General features: G+C 44.6%; 2 protein-coding genes across 4 annotated transcripts in view; both read right to left on the reverse strand.

Moving 5' to 3' along the window:
• Positions 1 to 1,716: 1,716 nt before the first annotated feature.
• On the reverse strand, positions 1,717 to 7,480 carry LEPROT (leptin receptor overlapping transcript). Its single transcript, XM_048944314.1, has 4 exons — positions 7,347 to 7,480; positions 7,096 to 7,171; positions 6,118 to 6,304; positions 1,717 to 4,907 (listed from the first exon to the last, which is right to left on the reverse strand). Exons 1-4 carry the CDS (start codon positions 7,360 to 7,362, stop codon positions 4,791 to 4,793), a joined length of 396 nt encoding a protein of 131 aa, XP_048800271.1. The 5' UTR covers positions 7,363 to 7,480; the 3' UTR covers positions 1,717 to 4,790.
• Positions 7,481 to 8,533: 1,053 nt separating this feature from the next.
• DNAJC6 (DnaJ heat shock protein family (Hsp40) member C6) overlaps positions 8,534 to 24,996 on the reverse strand; it is a 39,281-nt gene continuing 22,818 nt past the window's right edge. For all 3 annotated transcript variants that reach the window (XM_048944278.1, XM_048944279.1, XM_048944276.1), the window contains 15 exons: positions 24,158 to 24,280; positions 22,887 to 23,020; positions 21,850 to 22,044; positions 21,356 to 21,473; positions 20,367 to 20,446; positions 20,003 to 20,196; positions 19,823 to 19,903; positions 18,614 to 19,060; positions 17,466 to 17,618; positions 15,885 to 15,953; positions 15,215 to 15,349; positions 13,388 to 13,645; positions 12,895 to 13,040; positions 11,177 to 11,353; positions 8,534 to 10,791 (listed from right to left, as the gene is read on the reverse strand). In XM_048944278.1, the coding sequence (XP_048800235.1) occupies positions 10,690 to 10,791; positions 11,177 to 11,353; positions 12,895 to 13,040; positions 13,388 to 13,645; positions 15,215 to 15,349; positions 15,885 to 15,953; positions 17,466 to 17,618; positions 18,614 to 19,060; positions 19,823 to 19,903; positions 20,003 to 20,196; positions 20,367 to 20,446; positions 21,356 to 21,473; positions 21,850 to 22,044; positions 22,887 to 23,020; positions 24,158 to 24,280 (2,412 nt within the window). In that variant the 3' untranslated portion in view covers positions 8,534 to 10,689. The remainder of the gene's footprint in view (positions 10,792 to 11,176; positions 11,354 to 12,894; positions 13,041 to 13,387; positions 13,646 to 15,214; positions 15,350 to 15,884; positions 15,954 to 17,465; positions 17,619 to 18,613; positions 19,061 to 19,822; positions 19,904 to 20,002; positions 20,197 to 20,366; positions 20,447 to 21,355; positions 21,474 to 21,849; positions 22,045 to 22,886; positions 23,021 to 24,157; positions 24,281 to 24,996) is intronic.

Raw genomic sequence — 24,996 nt, forward strand, 5'->3', positions numbered from 1 at the left:
TCTTAACAGCGGCGTTAACAACTGAGATCAGAGTTAAAGAGATCTTTTCAGAGCTTTACATAATTTTACATATTAACAGTAACAGCCTGCGTTAGCAGGACAAGTTTAGTTAACTCCTGGGTGCTGATGAGCTTAGATTTACTTCATGAAATTAAAGCCTGTTCAAGATTTTAGAAAGTTACCCAAAGACATAACTAGTTAGGAAGTTTACAAGCTAAAGGGACTGAACTAACTGTAAAATCAGTGCAAGATTCTTCTGCATCTCATTGTAATTTCCTATCTAAGTTGACAGGGAACAGCTGTCTGAGCAGCTACAAAAACAAGGGTGGGAGAGGTAGGAAGCTTGTTAAGCTATATCCTCCTATATCATGGTACACAGCAAATCCAAAACTAGGTTAAATAAAGCTCTTCAGGAAGCAAGTCCCCTGGTTCAAAATCTAGAGCTGTAAGTAGCAAATGAGTTGGGTGATGCAGCACAGAATAGCAGTCCCAAGTATTTGTTCTGCAGAACAGCACAATGCCAGCAGCTAACTGATGCAAAGTACAAGTATGTTCATCTTCTCGAAAGCTTAGATGCCAGAATTACTGCAAACAAGAAACATCAGCTACTCAGAATCCAGATGCTACAGCTTACCTCTCCTGATGGTGGGTGCTTTAACAAATTGGATTAAATTAACTGAGCAGGTTCATTTTCCCAAGCAGCGGTAGGATCAAGATCACACACTTAATATGGTCACCCACTGACCTACAGGAGCACTGACCTAGGAAGAAAAGAGCTCTGATGCCCTCTGCATCCCTGCTTCCACCAGTGCTGATGGATGTGTCTAAATCTGGAGAGGAGGTTGAGTCTAAGCTCACAGAATCACCACGTACAAGACACAAATAACAGCTTTCAGGCTAAGTGATAACACACTGGCATGTTTGAACACAGCCTCTACAATACATTCCAATGGAGGCCATAAAACTAATTGGCCTCTTGCAATTAGATCACGGCTTCGGGGATTTACTCACAGAACGGCTGGGGGTGGAAGGGACTTCTGCAGGTCATTTGGCCCAACAACCTGCTCGACCAAGGCTGTAAGGAGCTGGTTGTAAGGAGCTGGTTGCCCAGGACCGCGTCCTGTTTCTAAATACCTCCACAACACGGCGCTCCACAGCCTCTCCTGGCAACCCATCCCACTGTGTTTTAATCTCACAGATGAGCCATCCTGATGACCCAGAAGCCAGGTACCAAAATCTCTGCAGAACCAATGGCCACAAGGCACTTCTTATGCATCTCCAGAAAAAACATGAAGGGGATCTGGGGGCAAGATAGGCCCCAACACGACAGTGCCTCAGGATCTGCTTGAAAGCTCTATTTCACCAGTTAGGGAACACCAGCACCAAGAGACATCTGAACAGCTCATGAGCAGCATCTGTGTCTGGCAGCCACAGTACCATTGTGAGGGCAGGAGATGCTGTGCCTGTGTCCTTCCTCTTCTTACAGGAGAGTTTTATTGGAACAGGCTGCCCAGGGGGGTGGTGGAGTCTCCTTCTCTGGAGATGTTCAAGACCTGCCTGGATGCCTACCTGTGCGACCTGCTGTAGGGAACCTGCTTTGGCAGGGGGGTTGGACTCGATGATCTCTGGAGGTCCCTTCCAACCCCTACAATTCTGTGATGCTGTGATTTTTTGTCAGCTCTTAAAATCTAAGAAAGACAAATACTCGAGATCAGGTACGTTTACTCAGTTTTATTAGACAATTCAAGAAAAGCAGGATATGTTTTAATACTTCATCTCAAGATCCTGGCAAACACAGAAAAGCAAGAATAGTGTTTACAAAAGTTACAAAAACGGCACTGCATAGTGACTTACAGAAAATGTGATTAATTGGCAAGACAGATTTATAAAAATGCAATAACAGCTTTTCAGTTGATTATGAAGATGGTATATCCATGTTACATGCATTCACAAAATCAGCATAGTGTTGAAATTAAGGCACTTTGGATATATGGTATTCCATAAAGGAAACAACTTCAGAGAAACCACAGTAAATCACTACAGAGAGTGACAGCACGCCCAATACTGGCCATCAGAGCACCAGGTTGGTGTGAATGTATGAAGCTCTTGGTAAAAACAAGCAAACAAAAACCCAAGTGCATTGAGGAGGTTTTTTGACCCTCTTAAACGCTGAACTCATTCAAGCAAATTTGCTTCTAAAGAGGTCAAAGAAGAATTTCATTACTTAAACACCATTAAATATGATTTTAAATGTTAAACAATTTAAAACATCCATGGTGAAAACTGCACGAAGTTCACATTAAGTATTACTGCACACAGCTGCTTCTGAAGTCTTCACTTTCTTCCTTCGGCATCTCCCTGCCACAGCAACAGCCAAAGCAAAACAGTGCAATGGAATGATTTCCCAAGGAGCAACGTCTCCTCAACACTACACCAAAATTTCCAGCCCTCCTTTTCACTTTAGATTGTCATATTTTTACTGCCTGCATCCCAATAGGATCCCAATCCTTTTCTGTCACACGTGTGCTCTTTACTAATAGATGGAGAACAGATTCTACAGTGACTATCATTTATATTAAAGAAAAACTGATGTGAGCTTATTCTCTTTACTCCACCTGCCTCAAAAGCAAAACTTCAGTGGTAACTGGGTACCTTTACAGACTTCCATTGCAGCCTTCAGTACACAAATTCTGAGGAGTGAAAACGTTCAAGAACCTAATGCTGCAAGCACAGAGTGCTTCAGCTGGAGTTAAATGGAATGTTCAGCAAAGACTTCAGATATGTGCAGGATCAGGCACTTCAGTTGTATATCACTGATGTTTTACTTCATCAGCTTAACTGAAAAATGTCATAGAAAAGGGGAAAAAAATGAATTCTTCACAAAAAGAAAAAAATCAAAGCAGGACCTCTGTAGAAACTATGTTTACTCTAAATAATCCAGCTACTAATTAGAACAACAGAACTTTACAAATCAGCCATATATGCAAATTTCCCTCGAAGTCAGACAATCTGCTCTCACCCAGCATCTTAACAAGCACATTCCTGCTGTGTCTGCAGTGAAGCACCAGCACCCAGGAGAAAACCTGTGCTGTAACATCAACTCTTCTTTGGCAGGATTGACACTGCAGACACACCTCTGTATCAGCTGCAACCGTTCAGCATTCCTCAACACTGAAGTGTTCACCTTACACACATCTGAAGTTTAAAATATGTAATTAACAGTTTTCTACCTAATCAAAGACTAGAATTATTTGCCAAGATAGTCTACATTTGAATGATACTACATTACTTGCACCACAGAATGACTTCTGTACCCTCTTAGCAGGGCCCTGAGCATGGAAAAAAGGCAGAGTATGAGTGCTCACATAGCATTTGTTAATTTCTTAACCTTTGCTCTGCACAGCAACCCATAGGACACCATTAGACTGGTAATGAGTTTTTGGACAACAGTGCAAGTGCTCTCATACAACCTAGTGGGCAGAAGGTGTTGTTTCAGGGAAGTGCCACATCTTGCAGAGTTGGTTCTGTCACTTCCTTACAGAAGTCCCTCACAGCCAGGCTGGGTCACAGCAGTCAGCCACAAACTAACACAGACTATAAAACACGTGTCTGCCCCCTGCTACTCAGAAGGGCTCTCCATAATAAAACATATCCTTCACAGGAAATTGGTTTCTTCACAGAACAGGAATCTCTATGTCAATTTCCCCACGTAAGAATCAAACTAACACGTCTCCTCCTTTGCCCCTTGCAGGTTACTGAAGTGTCCTCTAGAGTTAGGGTTGTGCCACAGTGCGTTTGTATAAAATCACGTGCCTCCATAAATCAAAGGCTTCAGCAAGTCAAAACAGTAATAAAGTTAACTTTTATAAATGAGATTATGAGAATGTTTACTAGGATAATGCCAGCATAAAAATATAGTGTTTTAATGTAACAATCTTACAGCCAAGAAGTAGCAGTTTGAATAAGTAAGTTACCAAAGCAATGAGAACAGAGGAGATAAGTCCTGCCCAGCAGAACACTCACTTCCTTGCAATTCAGGCACTTCACACACAGGAATACAGAGCTGTATTGTGACTGTAAGTGTCCTGAGAGTAGTTCCTTCCTCTGAGAACCTTCATGAGAGAAGTAATGTCAACTCTGAGCATTAAAGCACAAGACTATTCCCAAAATACATCCACAGTCATTAAGTTGAAGAGTGACAAAACTGGCGTGTCTTAGGGGAAAGAAAGAATGTAGATTCTAAGTGAACAGCATCAATGTTTAACCAGGGTTTTCTTCCTCTTTCATTAGGTGTAAGAGTTGGCATATGCTATGTTTTTGTTATCAAAGGAAACAATTACAATTACTCATGTGTAAAGCAAGTACTCATTCATCCTTAATCAGAGCAGAAAGACAACCAAGGTAAGCAACAGTAAGCAGGATAATCTTCATATTGATCTACTTTAATTTATGGGTTTTGGAAAAAAAAGTAGACATGCTGATTGATATCTCATGTATCAGCGAGTAGAGCAGAAGTTAATGCACATATATTGAAAAACAAGTAAAAACAGTTTATGTTTTTGCAAACTTTTTTGTGGACAGATTCGCAATGGAGATCCCAACCTGCACTGAATACATTAAGAGGGCTGTCACAAGGATCCTTCCCCTTTGGCTGACACATTGTAAAAAAGCACGTTAGGATGTGATAATGCATATGCACACACATCTGCAATAATGAATTCACACAGACACACACACAGCACACATATGGTGACATAGGCTGAAAACATTACCAGCATCAGAGCGAGGTCCTACCACTGCTCCCAGCTAAAGTCATCTCCTCTACCAAACACAAGAAAAAAGCCTAGAATAGTAAGGAAAATGACTGCATTGCCAGCCAGCACCAGACCACAGGCTCCCCATTTGATCTGAAATGCAAGGAAACGAAACAAAGCAGTTCTTAAACATTCATCCAGGCCGGTTATTTATATGCATTAGATAAACTAAATGAAATACTACAGAAAGCAATTAGAAAAAGGACAAACAATAAATACTGCAACTTACAGTACTAATCACTCAATTAGCAACTACTCACATAATGCAAGACTTCAACAGACGGGCTAATAATTCTATATTTTAGAGCAAAATAATTACCTTGCCATACAGGTCGCTACAACGGATCTAAATCACAAAAGCCCACTGAGATTAGTGCTTTATTTTAAATACTGTGTATAAAAATAAAAGATTGTTTTCAAATAAATGCCAGTAATAAGCACAGAAAACAGTACCTGGCCTAAAAGGTAAACAGCTTTCTGCAGCTATCTACCTGCACACCTAAGTCTACCCTAATAAACATTTACTCTTAAGACACAGCCAGGAATTCGAGTTCCCTCTTGTGGTCACTTCTGGTTCTGCCTATTATCAGGTCCACAATAGAATTGATGTTGGGTTAATTGTGCATCACAAATTAAATTAAAACTAAGCAGATGAAGCTTAAGCAAAACAATAAGGCCAAAGGGGGAAAACAAACTAGAATAACAATTAAAAAAAAATAACATCTCGTTGGGCAGTTTGGGAGACAGGACAAAGGAGTTCTTTGCCTTGGAAACAAATGTGACAAAAATCTCACCACTGAAGAGCAGTTCAGAAAGCAAAGAGAAAAGAAGCTAGCAGAAATTTCCTCAGATTTGAGGGGACAAAGCATGAGCTTGGGAAATGCTTTGAAAACCAGGAGGACAGTTCTGGAAGTTTGGCCTTTTGCTGTTAACTGATAATACACTCCAGTCACCAAGTTTCCAGCATCCTAAATGGAGAAAGCAGACATTCTGAGATAAAAATAAAGATGGTGCAAGAAGCACTGCATGAGCTGATGACAGAGAAGGGTGTGAGATGGAGGAGGAGAGAACATATCTTGCACTGGACCACAGCAAAACTAGAAGCAAACTTTTTAAGTCATTTGTTTAGATCAAAAAGCAGCATAAGCAAGCTTCCAGCAGGGATTGTTTTCATCAGAATCCACGACCATCACAAGGAAAGTAAAGGGAGGATTTACAAACAAAAGCAGCTCACCTGGCTCAGAAAGAAACACCAGCACACTTAAAGCCTACACTCAGTAAGTGCCTCCTTGTGAGAACTCACCGCTTCGACCCGCGCCAGGATGATGGGGAAGCCAAAAGCAGAAACAACAATTCCAGTTGTGAAGAAGTACGCCAGCTCCCTGCAGGCACTGCTGGCTGCATCGCTGTCGTCACTTACTCTTCTGGCAATGAAGTGGGGAATGGGGCAGATGAAGTAAAATATTAAGACAAACATAGGCCAGTAAACACTGATGGGGAAAAAAAAAAAAAAAGAAATGTATCAGTTTAGATGAATTTCCTCGTTTGGAAAAGTAATGACAGTAGTCCTACTCTGTGGTTTGAGAAGCAGACGAAGTGATTTAAGCCCAAGCTTTCAACAGAAGGTGCTCCCAGGCCTCACAGAGCAGGGTCTGCTCTCTCCCACAACCAGATTACATATTTCACATTTAGCATCACCTCCCTGACTCAGCTCACACCATCACCTCACAAAACCTACAATCATCAGGAAGAGGAGACATAAAGGGCAGGATTGGAACCAAGAGTTTTTTCCAAACGAGAGGAAACCCAGCCTGGAAACAAGGCAGCTCTGAAAGCACACCCTGACACACGCATCTGTGCCAGCACTCCCAGCAGTTTCACCTGCACTGAACCACAGAATCGTTTGAACTGGAAGGGACCTCAAAAGGCCACCTGATCCAACCCTCTCAGGATGAACAGGGTCACCTACAGCTCGAGCTGGCTGCTTTGAGTTTTGAGAAGCAACATTGCAGCGCTGTGGCAGGTACAAAGCAAAAAGAATCGCACAAGATTAAGAATGACCACTCAGCAAGCAGGAGTTCGTCACCTCGAGGAAGCACAGCGCTGATTTCAGCCATTTTTACGGAACACCGGTGCAAGCTGAAAAGGGGCCATTTAACCACAATAAAGCGTCGGGACAACGGCTGGAAGGCAGGCACCGAGCAGAGCCCGGCTCCCGGCTGACGAGAGCAGCAGCTCGCTGAGCAGGCAGTAGGAGGCCCGGCAGACGCAGCCCGCTCACCCGTAGTACTCCAGGGCGCAGCCCAGCATGAGGAACGTCAGGCCGATGGCTCCGCTGAAGGACAGCCCCACGAGAGCTGCAAACACAAGGCAGGCGGTGAGGCGCTTACCAGCCCAGCTGAGGGAAAGGGAAACACGACCAGGCCGCCGTGCCCGCCAGCAGGCAGGGAACGGCTCAGAGCTGCCGGCAGCGGCCCGATGGGACCCTCAGCAGCCCAGAGCCGCCGGGCGGGGCTCGGCAGCGCTCGGTACCTTTGATACCCGCCATGTTTCCGGCGGGCCGGGTGGCAGCGGCTCCGTTTCTCGGCGCCCCGAACGACAGCTGAGGTAGCGGCGCGAGACTTCCGGCCCTTAGCCCCACCCGCTGCCGGAGCACGTGATCGGGTGCCTTAAAGGGGCCGCACCGCCACGGGGGCGACTCCCCGACTCCCTCACCCTCACTTTGGGAAGGGGCGGCGCGCCCTTTAAGGCGGAGGCGGGAAACAGCCGAGCCGCGAGCTCCCGTCGCTGTGGTGACGGGGTGGTGTGCGCTGCTCCCGCTGGGCGGCTCCGTAAAGCCGGTGTACGAGCGCTGTGTGTGTGTCTAAAACGTACGGATCGATGCAGCTCCAATCAGTCGCCACCACTTTGGAGGCTGCTGCTGAAAAGCCGTTTTTAACCCCCCAAAACAGGCCCGGCCTGCTCATCTCTCCCTCGTTTCTGCTGGGCCGCGACACGGTGCACACACCTTCAGGGTTCTGGGGCTCCGCCACACGAAGGCAAAGCTTTGGCCCAAGAGCCACAGCCTTGCAAAGCCTTTGGGACCCACATCCCCGCAGGGTTTTCCTCCGTGCAGCTCCTGCCTCAGCAACCGCCCCTTTCACTGCACGGCCGGTTTGAAAAAAAAAAAAAACGCCTACAAAACGTGAGCACCAACTTAATCTACTGCCAACAAATGCCACGTTTGGGCCTACAATAAATAGCTTGATTTAAAAAACAAACAAACAAACAAAAAAAAAAACCCAAAATGCAAAAAGAGAAGAGTAACTTTACGTGCTTCACTGGGGGTATTTATCTTAAGCTGTAAAGACTGCAGCTTTTCCTATTGGAGCTTCTCTCGGAGTTAAACCCCAAGCTGTTCTTCCCACCTCCTGCAGGAAGAGGAGTTGGGTTCTCCATTGAGCTTGTTTGCTGCTGAGGAAAAATCAAGGCTTTAGAAACAAGGACATTTGTCTCAAGCAAGTGGTTCTTGGTCACCTGCATGGCTGCACCCGCTCCCAGCCAGTCCCAAGCCACAGGAACAGAGAGGTGTGGGTCACATAAGCAGGCAGTGCAGAAGAAAGGAGTCTCCACCCAGTGCTAAGGGAAGCGTTGTTGTTTATGGAGAAACCACCCTGACCTGTGCTGAAAGCAAGAAGGCAGAGTTCCCCCACCCCTCACAAGCACAAAACGCACGTGAGTGTTCATTTCAGCTTTTTAATGTATATACAAATGTTTTAGACCAGTCACAATTTCATTGAGTATATACTGTATTTACAAAAATTACAATAATTTAGTCAAACAGTAAACCTGAACATTGATAACCTCTGTCACTACCAGATATGACAAGAATTTTTTCTTTTTTTTAGTTAACTATTTTGATATACATACGTCCTAATACTTTCATGCACCCATAAAAACATTAGGGATGAAGTAATCAAAGTTTAAGTGGGATAGGGTTTCTTTGGGTAGATAAAGTTTAATGATGGATTTGCATTTTGTGAACGTATGAGTATCCAGAGTTGTTTGCCGTGACAAACCTGATACAAAGCTAACATAGTTTTCATTATTAAAAAAAAAAAAAAAGTACATTATAGTAATGAGATCCTTTTCATTATATAGGCATAGGTCACAATATCTACAAATGTGAATGAGAAACAATAAACCAACAAATCACAGGAACATGATTCACATTCCAGTTATCTCTTTAAATAAGACAAGCACATACTGGATCAAAACATTAATAAATAACATCCAGTTTGTTACTATTATCTTAAGGTCTTTTATATAAAAGGAGACCTATGTGTTGGTTTCACATTTTCAAGTAATGGTAGTAAATAATGGACCAATACAACAAAAGGATGACTTTTATACAGAAAGCAATGTACTTTGACACTCTGTCTTTGCAGTAAAAGTTTTGCCACTTGAAAATTTAAGTGCAGCAACAAGTGGATTGTCTTTAAAAACCACCAGCTTTAATGACTCGCATCAGATGGCAACCTGTTCCTCAAGCAGCAAATACAAATGATTTGCTGCTTATCCTCTCAATACATCTGCCTTCCAAAGCTCAAATACAATTGTTGGTAAACAAACTGCTAGCTTCAGTGATTCTGCAAAAGGAGAAAGTCAGGTTTGGGGTGAAGAGCATAACTTGATTTGAACTAGGACAGATGCTTCAGCATCAAAGATATTTCATTACGATATTATTGCTTTGGTCCATAATAAACTTCTATGATAATTAATCTGCGCAATTTACCTCAAAAATCAGACCTGGCCCACAGATGCCTGCATGACAGCTTGTACTCCATGGTCTGAAAAGTGAAGTTGCAATGGGTTTTGCCAGGAGCCTTTGCCAAGTGCTCTGGAGCTGATAAAGGCATAGAGGTGATGCAGGTGGGCTGGAAAAAGTCTTCTGAGTCCTCAGGAGGAGAGCTGTTACCTATAGGCTAGGAAGTTTCTAACAATTTGCAGTAGAGTTTTAGCTTACTGGTATTGTCTGCTGCTTGATGGATTCAAACTACTGATGAGAACTTCATGGGAAATGCAGCACATGCTCATTCTTCCCTTGTACTAAGGTAGAACCACTCTTGCCCCCCAGCTTGCTATTCCCCCAGAACTGCTGTTTAACAAGCCATCAAGGTGCTGTTTAACATCCCTTACCTGCTGTTTGCTTTAAAGACACTTACTCCATGATGCTGAGGAACTTTTTCCACACGTTTCACTGCTGGACTGTGAGGTGAAGTACAGTATTAATGCATAAAGCAGCAGTAAGCTGCCACATGGATCTACCCAGGCTTCAGCTTTATCTCTACTCAGGCATACTATGCTTTATGAGCAACGAAGCAGCAAATGGTGACTGTTAGAAGTGTGCCTAAACCACATCTGAGCACTTAAATTTGATGAAGTTTGATCCAAACCTAGGAAGAAAATACATCAAAGTCTGGGCTTCACCACCAGTTACAGAACTCAAGTGAAGTGTTGCCATGTCACATTTCACACACACACACAAAGTAGGAAATTCACCGGCTACGCTGTGTCAGAGACAGAACAATCCCACCTTTTCCCAGAATGTCTTCTCTCTCACCCCACTGGAATCCAAAGGGGAAAAAAAAAAGGTACCAGGAACTGTAGCCCTGTGGCTCTCAGATGACAAGCCAGATGGCTAGAGTTCCTTTTGAGCTCAGGATTCTTGAAACAAGCATAAGGAAACCTTTCTCTTGCTCTTCATGATAAGTATTAGGCTCTTTGTTTTCTGAAACTTCTGAATTTCCAGCCAGAGTTTGGTTGATCTGTGACATTTGTGACAAGAGACTATACAAGCACTAGCACAGGTCTGTAGTGGAGACTGAGAAAGTACCTAATACAAGGGTTTCTGTCCTTGGCTTTCAAATTCTGACCAGGCATCATTTAGCTCCATAAATATCATCTTTGCATATTGTTCGTATGGCTGCCCAGTAGCCTGGAACAAAAACAGAAACAGGGGTATCACATCTGTCAAGGAGACTGCCAGCAGAAGACCTCTGTGCAGCCAGATTCTCAAACACGTATCGTTCACTTTCCACAAATGGTTTTCACTTATTCTTTGATGAGGAAAAAACACTGTTGAGGGTTGCTGACCTTGTAAACAGCTTAACAGTTTTCTGGCTCTTCAGCCTTTTGCTCCCTAGAGATGACAGAGTGATGGAGCAAAGAGATGCAGACCCAAGAGGGCTAAAAGCTTTAACCAAGGCTGGGATGCTTCTACACATTTGTTTGTACCAATACACTGAGCAATCACATTTAACACTTCATAATTAACCTTATTTTTGAGAGCAGTGTCAATTTCTGATCTAGGAAGCCCTTACCTTGTCAGGGTGAACGACAAGCACTGCCCGTCGGTAGACCTTCTTCACTTGCTCTGGAGTTACAAGATCTGCCATGCTAACAGGTTTCCACTTGGTCTCCCCTGCCCATAGAACGGTATGCATTGTGGACAGCAGGGCTCTTATATTTCTCTCCTTTCCTTCAATCCACTCCAGGATCTGAGGAGAAAAATGTGAACCTCCATTTATGCCTTACATTAGATATTCCAGGAGGAAAAGGTTTCTGTATTTGAATAGCAGTGACTCCAAGGAACATCTCATATTTCTTTCCAAGCTTCAGAAAGCCTTTGGGAGATATTCATAAAAGATATTTGTCAGTCTGTACTTTGTCTTTAATTTCTACATCACCACTTGAAAGCCAAGATAGCCAGAGCCAAAAATACTGCCAAAAATACTGAGTTGGGCCACTCCTAAGAACACTTTGAACAACCATTACATGGAACAGTCAAAGATAAATGAAATGATTAACTGTGGGCTCTTCAGCAGGCTTAATTGCATACCTAAAAATAATCCTGACTGAAACTCTGCTGCGGAGGCATATCTTTAGAAGCCTTAGCTCTAGACATGCACAGAAGACTCATACAGAAGCTTAGCTTCAATATAAATCCTTTCAACCTTTAAATCAGAAGCCTCAATTCTCTCCACGAGCCTTTTTTCCTGTTTGTAATTTAGCAGCCAAACAAAGCAGAAGGTAACCCTACTTCCCTTGATGATGTCCCCCTTAGTGGTGGCCATCTGAGCCCACAGCTGCAGTTTTAATTTGTGGCTTAATATTCCTCACGTAGAGTGGGACAGAACGCACTTCCTTCCCTTTGAGACATATCTGTAGTTCAGCAATTTATTCAGGAGAGATGTGAGGATTCCAAAGTAGGTAAGATTAATGAGACAGAGGTTTTGTTCAATTAGCTGTGCCTGCTCACCAGAGCTGGAGTGACATGGCGCCCCAGCAGCCACGACAGTGACACCGAGCAAGCCACTGCTGTTTTCTAGTTTAGGACAGAAATGCATCCTTGGAGTTTTAATTGCATTCCAAAGGACGTTCACATCTTCAGGAAACGTGAAAATGCATAATGTGAACAAACAGCAGGAAGCTCTCACTTTCTGCCCCAAGGCAATCTCATTTTGGGGGCTAAGTCCCTCATTTGGTCAAAGCCTCGGTTAGCTTGAAGGACAGGAAGAGATGTTTGCTGCTCTTATCTGGCTTCTTTGTATGAAGCTACTTTGGAACACAGGGTGTTGTTGTTTTCTGATATATTCTTAGGAAACAAACTGCTCTTTTCCCAAGTGGTATCTCTCATTTTGATGACCTAGTGGAATTTTTTCCAGGTGTTCTCCAACACCTGCAGTCTCTGACTTTGTTTTTCAGGCCACACTAACTCATTCCTAACTGGGATGCAAATGGGGAGCACAGCAGTGCATGATGCCGTCAAGTTTAGACACCTAGTCTATGGAAAACAAGCATGAGAGATACCATGTGGTGCTGGGGATCCAGCAGTGCTGTGGAGGATGTGTACTAGAAGAGGAGCACAGCTTTCTGGCACTAGATGGCCTTTCCATTTGCTCAGATGCTTCTCACAGGCAGGAAGGCCAGTGACTTACTGCCCACCTCCGCCTTTCAGGGAGTGTTCAAGAGCATCCAGCATGATGAGAACAAAAGACACACTGAATGACAGTAAAGCATAAACAAGAGCGTTGCTTACTTTCAGTTTTTCAGGGTCCATCTCCTTAGCCATTTCTTCTTTTCTCATCTCAGCTATTGTTTTGGGTCCCTTCTTGTCCTTATGAGCATTAAAACCTTGGCCAGATAACAGATCTTCAAAATCTGCAGACACTTTAGGTTTTGAATCTTAAAAAAACAAGAATAAGTTGTTTTCACAATACAAACTTATTTAACACTGCTTTCCTACCCAAGCAACTCCCCACATCGCTTATAACAATCTCCCACTGATTATGAGTGTGCAGGCTCTCTCAGAAGAGGTATAAATTAATGCTACATTTGAATTATTATCAAATCCCATTTGTAATCCAGGATTTCCTAGATATTAGCATGCTTCAGAGTCTAGAACAGGGAACCAGTGTTGAACTTTGAACACCACCAGCACGACTTGCTCACCAGACTCCAACCTGCTTTGGTGCATTAAAGCAACATCATGAAGAGCCAACCTTTTAGACGCTGAATTCTGAAATGCTTACCAGCATTAGCTGGTCCTTTTCCACGTTCATTCTGCGCTCCTGGCATTGCTGAGAAACTCACGTTGTAGTTGGGCTTGTTCTGGGGTGAGGCATGGGGCATGCCAGGCTGGGCCTTGGGCTGTGCCTGCTGCCAGCCATAGCCAGCTCCCTGCTGCCAGCTGCTGCCCATGGGCTGCGGAGAGGGCTTCTGTGGTGAGGGGGGGAATCCTCCACCCATTCCCGTCGGCGTGGTTGGCTTACTGGCAAATGAAGGGCCACCTGCACAGCGAGGGGAAAGGAGTGATGGTGTGCGTTAGCAAACAGAGCGATAACTCACCTTCTGGCCAGGGAATCTCAACAAAAACTTCCAAGGAGCTGGCTTCTACTTTCAGCTTTGCCACAAACTTACTTTTGCAACATCAAGCAAAGCCCCTCAACTTTCCTGTCTCTGCTCTGCAAGCTGTGTAAAAGCAAGCACCTGCCTCTGGAGCACCAGTTTGGTGGGATGAAGCGGGAAAAGCAAAGTGCAGCTAGCTGGGAACCACAGCTGTGTGCCATAACCTGCTTTAGGTGGGGTTGGATTGGGAAATATCCAGAGGACACTTCCAACTTCTGCCACTCTGTTAATCAGAGCTTCTGCGTTAGAGTGGCACTATCAAGCCGGCGCATGTTGAAATGGTTCCTCGTTATGCTGTGCTGAGGTGGTATTATCCCACAGAGTCACGTGTTTCAGCACCTTCTTACTCCAGAGGATGGTCCTCAGACACAGTTTGTGCTGGGTGGTATTCAGCATTAATGTTTTATTGAGATTAATGCCCACACTCAACTTCGAGCTCTGAAACACATCACGGAAAGTGGGTCAAGTGCTATTGATTTAGTTAAGAACAACAGCAATGTGGTTAAATATCCTGTGGATGCCAAATCGTTTGTTTTTGAACTCTGTAGCTGTGCTGCAGAATCCATGCTTTAAAAGCACATCGATGGCTCTGACATGAGTCTTGGCATTCCTTTTATTTTGCTCCTGCAGAGCAGCCAGTGATCCAGCAGAGGGAACTGGGAAACCTAACTCCAGAACCATGCTGGTACTGACGCAAAGGAGAAAACAAACATCAGATAAAACCACAACGGCTCGCAAAGAGCTGAGGGCAGTGACAAAGGGAAGAAAAATCTATTTACCAGTCAGAGGAGCTGACATGCTGGCTTTTAAGGGAAACTTAAGCCATTTGTCAGGACTGCTGTGGGGCTGAGGGTTTGCTGACAGTTCTGAGATAGAACAAGGAGAAAACGCACGTCTGAGAGCCAAGCAAACAGTCCTTCATAGCCAGGTGCAAATGAAAATGGGTTCAGATCCCACCTTCCAACAGTACAGCAAATTGGAGGCAGATCAGTGAGGAACCACAGGTTTCCTCGCAAAGGAGGAAAGCGGGCCAAATCTAGAAGGATGAAACAATTCCTTAGGGACCCCCACAGCTGTCAAGAGCCAGAGCCTGTTCCCAGGCACAGCTCCAAGGTCTGCAGCAACCGTTCTGCAGTTGGACTTAAACACAGCAGCATCTTTAGCCAGAAACAGTTGATGCAGATGAGATGGAGGTTTCACTTTGCGATCCACACAGCCTACAAGGTCCAAATTGTTGCTGGCATGCAGAGTTGTTGGTTTTTTTAATGGAAGATCAGTAAAAGCACAGGTCTGTGAAAATTTACAGAGAATCAAGCAGGAGGGAATGCTTGAAAGTGGCATGCAGCTAGGCTGAGAGAACCCATAGCGCTCCGTCACATATCAGGCTGTTCATCCTATCTCTCTAAACCAGGGGTAGCTGGTTACTTCTTTATTTTGTAAGGGATGCAAACCTGCTAAACTTGCTCCGAGAGTCCCCAGGTCAGCAAATGGATCCAGTGTTTGGGGTTTAGGCTGGTGAGTGGGAGTGCTGTGGAGGGATCCTGTAGGACTGGTGGCAGCCGACTTACTTCCCATACCTAAGCCACCTTAAAGATAAGAAGGGGGAAAAAAAAGAAAAAACAGCTACATTTTTATTCTTATTTTAGTTGAGCAGCTCTTACCCAAGGTTTGGTTACATAATGTTACAACTGATGTTAAAATTAAGTGTATTATTGTCAGGCTCCTAAGCAGTCTCAATTCAGTGTTGGCCCAGACTACTTGCACTCCCACTCACAATTAGGCTCAGCAACAAGAACATTCCCCAGACTGTCTGCAGCGACAGAGTAATTATGATAAATGGATATATTTTAAGAACTGGAAGCCTTCAGGAAGCAAATTTTGGTAGGACACACATACCCTCCCAAGAGTAGAAGGAATCATACTGTAATTTAGCAGCACTGTAGGAACATACAGCATTTCTCAGGTCCTTCTCTTGGCTCCTCAATGGGATGGAGCACAAGCACATACATCCACCCCTAGCACCCCGTCCCACCTCAGACCCTGATCTTTTGAGGAAGGAAACAGATCTCAAAGCTCACTGAGGCTATTTCATTAAGTGTTCTGAGCTTTTACAACACATACCTGGTTTGTTGGGCCAGTCCCAGCCACCCGAAACATCTGGCTGTATGGAAACTGTTGGTGTGCTAGAAGCTAAGCAGAACGGCTATGTATAAATATCTCAGAGTAATACAGCAAAAAGAACATAATCATAGAATCATTCAGGTTGGAAAAGCCCTCCAGCTCCCCATTCCCAACCCCAGCCCACCTCCTTTATGCCCACTGCCCTCAGTGCTGCATCCCCACAGCTCTGGAACACCCCCAGGGATTATGACCCTCCCACCCCCTGGGCAGCCTGTGCCCCACCTCACTGATCTCTAGAGAAGACATTTCTCCTAAAAGCCAACCCAAACCTCCCCTGTAACCCAGCATCTGGAAAGGGTAGGGGGCAAGGAGCAGGACTGATAGCACAGGGCTGTGTCCATCTATCATTTGCTAATTAGAAGTGAATTTCTGCCCCACAAAGGGCATTACAAATTTTTCCATTTCTTTCTGATCTCATACTGTACAGACATTAATAGGGAAGGACATAGATTTACAGTCTTTGTTTTATGGCAGCTTTGGTCAGAGGCTTTATATACGTATTTATAAAACCTTATCACCAGTATAACGTGGGGTTTTGTGTTTCTGAATGCATCTCAACCCAAGGAAATGTTCTATATGCAAAGGGCAAGGAGGGAAAACACAGACACAGCAAAGCAGCCTCCACATATAGAGACAATAAAGAAGTCTTTGCTTTAGCCCTATCAAACAAAGTCTGTACATCTGTCCAGTTCACCCTGCCAGCTTTTCATTACACACAGCATTAGCAGTGTCGCTTAATACCTCATCATGCTGGGGTATCATTTAAATTCCTTTTATTAGTGCAGTCAGCTCCAAGTGTGACCCAAAGGTCTTATTCACAGAAGTAATACCCAGTGCCTGAGTCTGGCAAAGCAAGGATGTAAGCAGTGCCAGCAGCAGACTAGTTCCCTCCTATGTCACTCTGACTTTCCAGGGAGACCGTGCCACCCAAGGGATGTGTGTTGGATGGTGAGACACAAAGGAATTCGTGTCTGAATGTGTGTTATAGAAAGTTATGATATTGCATTTTGGCACAGGGAGAGAAAGGGACAACTAAGGAACATTTTTTTTTAAACAAAGGGAGAGACTAAAAGAGTCAGATTTAACTGAATGTGGCCAGAATTAGAATCAGATCTAAAGAAATCAGATACCTCTAACCAAAATCACCAAAGGATGGGTGTTTTCTTTAGCAGGCATAATATGCTGTGCTTTATTTAGCTCAATTAATGGCAGGTTGTTCAAAGTAGACCTCATAACCACAGGAATATGGAGGCAGGCATTCTTCATGGTCTCTTTCCTCATGTATACAAATAGCTTATTAATTAAGAATACAACTTGAGCAAAACAAGTCTCATTGTACCATACTTCAACTGATGAACATACTTTAAGTCTGGAGACAAAAAGCTCTTTCCTGTTTAGCGGGGTTTGTGTGGTTTAGAGTCATTTCATGGTAAGCACCAGTTTGCACTTCACGGCTCCATCAGATGTAAAAGCAGCATTTTGTGTTTGCTCAAATCCACTGGAAGAGCCTCGCTTTCTTACCCATGTGGAAGGGATCGCTGTGCACAGTTGGTGAAGGACTCCTTGTTGCCTGAAGGAAAGGATCACCGGGGACATTTGATGAACTGAGAAAGGAACCCAGGAGGTCTGGACCAGCTTGCTTAGGGCTGCTTCCAAATGGATCGAAGGCAGATGCTGGAAGACATTTTTGAGAACTCTAAATCACCAACTTGTGCAATGACTGTGCCACAAGGCCAGCCTGCGGCAGGTGCCACCAATCTCAGCCACAGCTCTGCTCCAGCCAGTGCCCTCCTTAACAAAGGGAAAAACAATCCCAACATTTCTGTACAAGGAAGCTGGCAGGCATCGCAAACACTTGAAATTATTTGTTGCTAAGAAAAAGTTAAGTGAGCATACTGTGCTCTTTGAATCACGTACATGTTGACATGTCAGCTCTTAAACTGTAATGTAAAGGATTAGGCCAAACCAAACGGAGGAAGACCCCACACAGCCATTGGATCGAGCTCAGTGTTCTTATTTTGCCTTTGGCAAAACCAGTCACCTATTGCAGAGACCCTCACCTGCTCAATTACACATGGTCTCTACTTGCCCTTCTCCGTTTACTTAGTCCTCCAAAAGATTCCTCTCCCTAATAATCTATTCAACCATTCTTTCTACCAACCTGATTTCAATCTTTGGAGCAATAAAAAATAGTAACAATTTTTAAAATCTTCTTATATTGCTTATCATGTCTGCTGAATGGTCAGAAACAGCAAAGTGTGTCCCTGTATTTCACAGCCCAAGACCACCATCCTAGCTCCAAACCCCTACTGTTAGGAAAAGAAATCCAATCTAAACTGCTGCAGGTCTGACCAAGACCCAAGTGGCTAGGTTTTCTTGATTGTTAATTAGCAAGAATTCTCCTCACATACATTATTGGATGCACAGGAAGAAGGGTGACTTCCAGTGCCTATAATGTAAGAAAGCCAGCCAAGCATCTGGGTGAGCTCCCCAGAGACTTAAAGAAACAAACTGGCCAATCTGCTCGCGTTGGTGGCTCCAGCCTCAGAGCAGAAGAACCGGACGGCCTCTCGGGGTCCCTCAGTCCCTCACTGTCTCCATGAGAAGCACACCCAGAGAGGAAAGCAACACCCAGAGGAAAGCAACACCCCCCGCGGAGCCGGCGTTACCTTCTCCCACCCTCGGGGATGGGGACGGAGACGCCGAGGCCGCGGAATGCCGAGGGGTGGACTGCACCGATCCGGGCCCCGCCATGTGAAAGACCTCATCGGCAGCAGGCTGTGTGCTCTGCCCCTGGGATCCCGGCCCGCCAACCCCAAACAGATCGCTCAGCAAGTCCGAGTTAGAGGGTGCAGCCGCCGGCTGCGAGGGAAAGGTTTTGCTCATGGGGCTGCCATCCAGCCCCAGCAGGTCCACGTCCTCAGGCGGAGGCGGTGCTGGCAGCTCTTGCTGCTTTTTGCCATGTTTTGGTGTCCCGTGGGGTTTGTCGCCGCTGGCATTGCTGTGTTGACTGGAAAGGGACAAGAGTTCATCATCTGACTGTTCGCTTTCCTCATGCACCAATGCTGCTCGGTCCTCTGAGGTGGGGTGAGAGCTACTTTTGTCAGATTTCTGATCTAAAATAAAATTAGGTAGCCGTTAGTTTCATCGCAAAGCTCCCATAGAAATCAGCTTAAATGCAGAACAAGAAGCTATCAAGAAACCTTTCAGAATGCTGCTGTGGTAAAGATTTAAATTGAGGTCTTTTCTGGGCTGCGTGCTAAGCGGTCAGTGTTATTGATCAGGAACACAGGGGGAGGCTAATTGGCTCTCTTCAAGCCCAGAGAGCAGTGAGTGCCACCCGCACAGAGCAGAGCTGCACAGGTTTCTGGGTCATGACCAAGCACTGAGCCTATCTCCAGCCATGGCCCAGAGCCTGGGCTCATTACAAGTAGTAGTGACACAAATCACCTTCTGGCATTGCCCACGGGACCTCCTGTGCCCAGGTCCTGCCCGCACATCCCCAGTGCAATGCCCCCGTGCTGTGGACAGGCACCCAGCTCACTCTCAATGCTATGTTCTCCCAAGTACAGTATTAGCAAAAAGCACCTTTATGCTGTTTCAATGCCAAGGATGCCTAGGGTGAAGGTTTATACTGGAGCTGTGTCAATAATCGGTCACGTACAGCGCGAGAAGGCAATTTCTGAAGAGAATGTTGTAGGAAATTAATTTCCACTCAATTGCAACATAAGGGTGTGACCAGCAGCACAGTGATCTAATGCACAAGGCATGCCACAATCAGATCCCTCAGCAAGCCTCCATGCTCCAGGGAGGGGGGAGAGAGAAACAAGTTGTTTATCTCATTCTAAGCAACTTGACTTAAAGGCTACACTGCGTACCTTGCCAGCTGAGAGATGAGAAGAATGCACTCTGTCCAACATTCCTGATGTTATCCTGGGGTGAATCAGTGGGACCTTTACCTGCAGCACAGAGCACCAAAATAAACAAACAAATAAATAAAAGAAAGAAAAAATAAAAGAAAGCCCCAAATCAAGTGAGTAAAGCTGTGCGGCTCCCACCTGCCAAAGCAAGAGTGTCCTGATGCTCCTGATGAGAGGAGAAGAGAATGGTTGGATTGATGTCTTTTGTTGTGAAGTTCTCCCACGGAGGAGTTAACTCTGTTTGTCTATCAGTAGATTGTATTTCTATCTCCAGTATAACATGGAAAAGCTGGGGATATTTGTCTGGAGAGTCACAGGCATCCAGTTCAGGTCTAAATGGGAAGAAGCCGGTCAATTCCAAAGGAACAGATGTTTCTACAAATCTACATCATCTTTTAATATATATGCACGCACACAGACTTTCATTTGTGAATATTCTCCTTTAGCCTTTTTAAGACTTTTATGTTCCAGGTTTGATTAATGTTCAGCTTAAAATACTCACTTGGTGAATTTTAATGTGGTTGTTCCCAGGGCTATAAATCCAGTATGAAATTGAATTTGGAATATTTGTGTGTTGGTCATCTGAAAAACAGAGCACCTTAATGAACAAGTGCTTAAACTCATGAAATTCAAATATTTGCTTATATTGCACATGCAGATGGTTAAGTTTACCCTACTACCAGTTACTATATAGATTACTGCTGCATAAGCTAATTCATTCTGTTCGTTCTATAGGAAGTAGAACTTTCCCTTCTCAAACTCCAGTATTTCCATCTGCCTTTAATTTTGCTGCTGCCCTGACAGAGGAGTGCCTTCACAGTGTTTGGGAACATGCCCTCATTGCCAGGACCTACTTGGCCTATTCTTGCACTTAAATGAAACTGATATCTATTTCCACTGAATACAGTGGAGCAACAGGTAGCCCAGGAACATACAAGACCATTTCATTCACAGTAGGAACTCCAGTAAAGCACTGCCTGTATATAGCAAACAGCACCAGTAATGAGCTAAGAAGAGAAACATTCATCAGTTGCTCTGCAATTTTTGCCTGTTATCCATAACATTCAAAAAGGTGAAGGCTGTTCTAGAACAAGCAACTCTGACACCATCCAGGAGGGATGGCTCAATCAGTCATAATCACTGGAGCTAAAGAAAAAATATTCTCCCATCTTCTTAGAGGGCATAAACAGAGGTTTTGGTGGTGTTTTGCCTGTACCAGTTGCTGATGGGTTGGTTTCTATCTGCTGCATCACGTGGAAGGATCCTACATCCTATCAATATACACTCTAAAGAAACACAGGGAGCATCAAGGACTTCCCCAAATGCTCTTTGTTTTCACTTGGCATCGCTCTGATTTATGCTAAGTCTGTGCTCAGGTAAGGAAGCCTTCTATATCATGAGTGCCATCTGCATTCTTAGACCCAATATTCAGGCCCCTCTTAGTTAGCTACATTGCCTCTATCATGCAAGAGAAATTAAACAAACTCCTACTTTTGCTTGAAGGCGTCCCCCTATGGTTGACCTCATATGGTAGACAGAAACAACAACATCTCCATGGACAGTGGCTCCCAGTGGAATTAGGACTTTCCCTTCTTGCACACGGTATTCTCTTCGAGGGGACAAGAAGGAAATCCACAGTTAAGCTCCCTTCTACAACACCATTACCACCCAACCCCAACATCAACATCAAAATTACCATCTCGCTCAGGTTGAGCCAACAGAGTCATTCTGCTCAGTGTGAGGTTGAGTTGAAATAGAAACACTTCACAGGAGAAACTATCGTAGCACCAAACCATCTCAGTGAAGGTACCCAGCTGAGATACCTTCAAACTGACCCTGGCAGTTTAATTCAATAGTAGGCACCAATCTTCAATTAATATCCGCACCCCATGATTTATCAGACAGTCTGGCAATGGCCACAGCACAGACACTAGACACCTTACAGCAAAGCATCCTAAGGATGGTAGGAGAGCACAGCAACTCACTTCATCCTCTCATACTCTTGGGATGTGGTCAGGATTCTGGTTTCTCCACTGAGGATGTCGCAGAAGGGCCGGCAGCCATTTCTCTGCTTGTTGAAACAGGGGACTGGGCTGAGGGTGACTGACTTGATAGTCATAGGCTTGCAGTGAGGAATGACGGGCTTGTCTGCTATTAGATCGCAAATGTATCCTATGTATCTGCAGATAGAGAAAGTCATCACTGAGACCTTCATCCCAGGTGATCAGTTTTCATTCTATTTTACGTGCACATGCCATGTGAAGTACTTAGTCATGGATCATTATTTCTCCACACATAACACTACATCTTCTGTTTGCTCTGACAGGCAGTGCTGCCTCTGCTTCATGAAAACTATGAACAAGACATTTTTACAGTGTAAACATTATAAGGATGAAGCTGGTATTGGGAGGGGGATTCACCAAAGCCCTATTAACTACAGACCTGTCAGCTTTCCTGAGCCAGAGCACAAAGCTATTGTAAGATTTGTTTCTATTCCTCCATTACTGTTACAATGTGGGTGAAATGGAAGTGGCCATAAACATCAGTTACGACCTGCCAAAGCTAAGTAGCATGGCTAATGCATGAGCACTACTGCTGCTGCAATAGGAGTCCTGCATTTTAACACTGTTGCCTCCTGCTGGCACCTTTGGGACTGGGAGGACAGGATGTGGCACGAAGCATATGCATCCTTCAGCTCACATTATTCCGTGAAATAACACAGTAACTCAGGTTGGAAGAAATTTCTGAAGGTCATCTTGTCCACCTCTCTGCTCAGCACAGGACCAACTTCAGCACTGCATCCAGCCTCAGAGCTGGACTATGCTGCTCACGGTGATCCCCAGCCAAGGATCTCAGAAGTCAGAGATCCCACAGCTGTTCTGGACAACCTGCTACAGTGCCTGATTGCTACCTTACCCCCCTATTTCTGGAGAATAAAGCCGAAATGGAATGCATGTCTCAGCCTAGGAGCTGGGAACGCATTGCCAAAACACACACGTAGCATTCAGCCAAGGCATTCTACCTCCTGTGAGATGGCCACAGTACAATTCCAGGTCTCTTTGTGTTCAGCAGCTGCATAGCAGGGCCTGGGTTAGAGAAGAGGTGACAGAAACAGAACATCGCGCTGACCAGAACTGCTGAGGCTGCACGGCCATCCTGGTAGGGAGAGCAGAGCAGGGGAAGAAATGTGTAAGTATAGAGTCAGCCTTCTGATTCCACCCAAACACTCTCCATTCTCCCTTTAGTCACCAAAATAATTTATCTGTAAAGTCTGGTAATGAGACAGCACCACAATGAATTTCCAGCCTGAGGCTTCAGTGAGCTGCAGTGGCCTGGATCAAAGATGACATTCACAAGCAGCCAAAGCTGAGGATGGCTCAGACTTGCTTCCATGTCCAGTAAGTTTTGCCTCCAGCTGTCCCACAGGATTTGCCATGCAGAGGTGACCCAGGCCCAGCATCTACCTGAGGTTAACAGGCTGCTTGCCTTCGCAAGTTTAGCCAACTGCCTCTGAAAGGATCTCTCAGGTTCATATAAACTGAGTGGGCTTTTCCAGACTCCTCAGAAAATGTTCAAAAGGACTCACTGCCCTTCATAGCATTATCCTGACATTCATTACCCAAAGGTCAGTAAAGGTGTTTGACTCTAGAGCTGTATTTCCAAGACTGGAGCCATCAAGTACATCTCAGTCTGTCTGAACCCAACTCATGTCCTGCAGCCACAGCTCCACTACGTGAGGCAGGAACTGCCAGACCCAGATGTAAGATTTGCACAGTTTGGGAGCACTCATTTCCTCAGTTCCTTCCAAGTTTACCCTGATGAGGGCTGTCAGCCTCCTGAATTTAATTTAGGCTCCAGGAACAGAACAGAACTGTCCTCTCGGGCATTACAGTCAACATCAAAGGTTATTCGGGGTAAATTACAAGCTTCTCATACAGAATGACACCATCCTCACACATCAGGCCTGTGTTCCCATCTTGAATCATCTTTATTGGGAAGTCAGCAGGACATGAGCTATGGTGCACAGTGCAAGGCAACTGTGAAAAAGAAAAGCAACTGGACATCTTCAGCCACGTTTGACAAGCAGCCACTGCAGGAGACTAACAACCTCAGGGTTAGAGTTAAACAGAACTCCCCTCTATGCATTTGCTTCCCTTTCTATAGGAGTTGGTTTTATCACAGTTTTTTTTTAGAAATTGTTGCCATCCTTGCCCACAGACACAACATTTGCAACATGCAATGTGACTTATGACTCACAGGTCTGAAAATGTGGTTCCTTTCTTCTGTACTTACCATACAGTGGATGACACACACGTTTTTGGGGTTCTGCTGTAGCCAGTTGTGCATGTTCTTGCAGACAGCAAAGAGATTGTGCAGACTGGGCGCCTGTCGTACCGGCCAGCTACATTCAGATACCTGCAGGAATTGCACCATGAGCACAGCCAGCTTCATAAGAGTATTAAGCAGTGCATGTTTTTTCAAATGCTTCCTGCCAATAAACGCACTTAATTCAGCAACCTAGAGTTATGGACTTGAAAGCTACTCCATCACTTCTCGTGTAATTCTGATCTCTGTCTTTCATGAACGACAAAGGGACAAACAAAAAGGAATTCTCAGTTAAATAGCCTGGTACTGATGGATTGCCATTGGCAATACTTTGTTAACAATTACATTCCAAGCCAGATTATCTTGAGTGGCCTTCCATGGCACTCTAGTCTCACAGCTGCACACTGAGCCCGGTAAGAAGCCTTCAAACAAGTCATTCCCAGAAACTACAGCCCCGATTTATGAAGGATACTGAGCATCTGTTGCTCTCAATGCAATAGAATTTTCAAGCCCTGTTTGACAGAAATTAGAGTGATCAAAAGGAAACTTCTGCCTTAAATAAATAAATAAATAACTAAGGTATCTGTGTAAGCACAGTTAATGATACGAGCAGAGAAATGAATGACTTCTTAGAGCCGAAAACCCACAAGCTCTGAAGCATGTCTGGTTACTATTCATCAATGTACCAGCTCTGAGTCATGACACATTTCAAGAACAGTCTCTGCAGTCTCAAGCAGAACATCAAACGGACTTCTGCGGACATCCCTGCTTCATCTGGTTTTAATTGAAATGTCTTTATTGAACAT

Source organism: Lagopus muta, chromosome 5 (assembly GCF_023343835.1).
Source record: "Lagopus muta isolate bLagMut1 chromosome 5, bLagMut1 primary, whole genome shotgun sequence".
NCBI lineage: Eukaryota > Metazoa > Chordata > Aves > Galliformes > Phasianidae > Lagopus > Lagopus muta.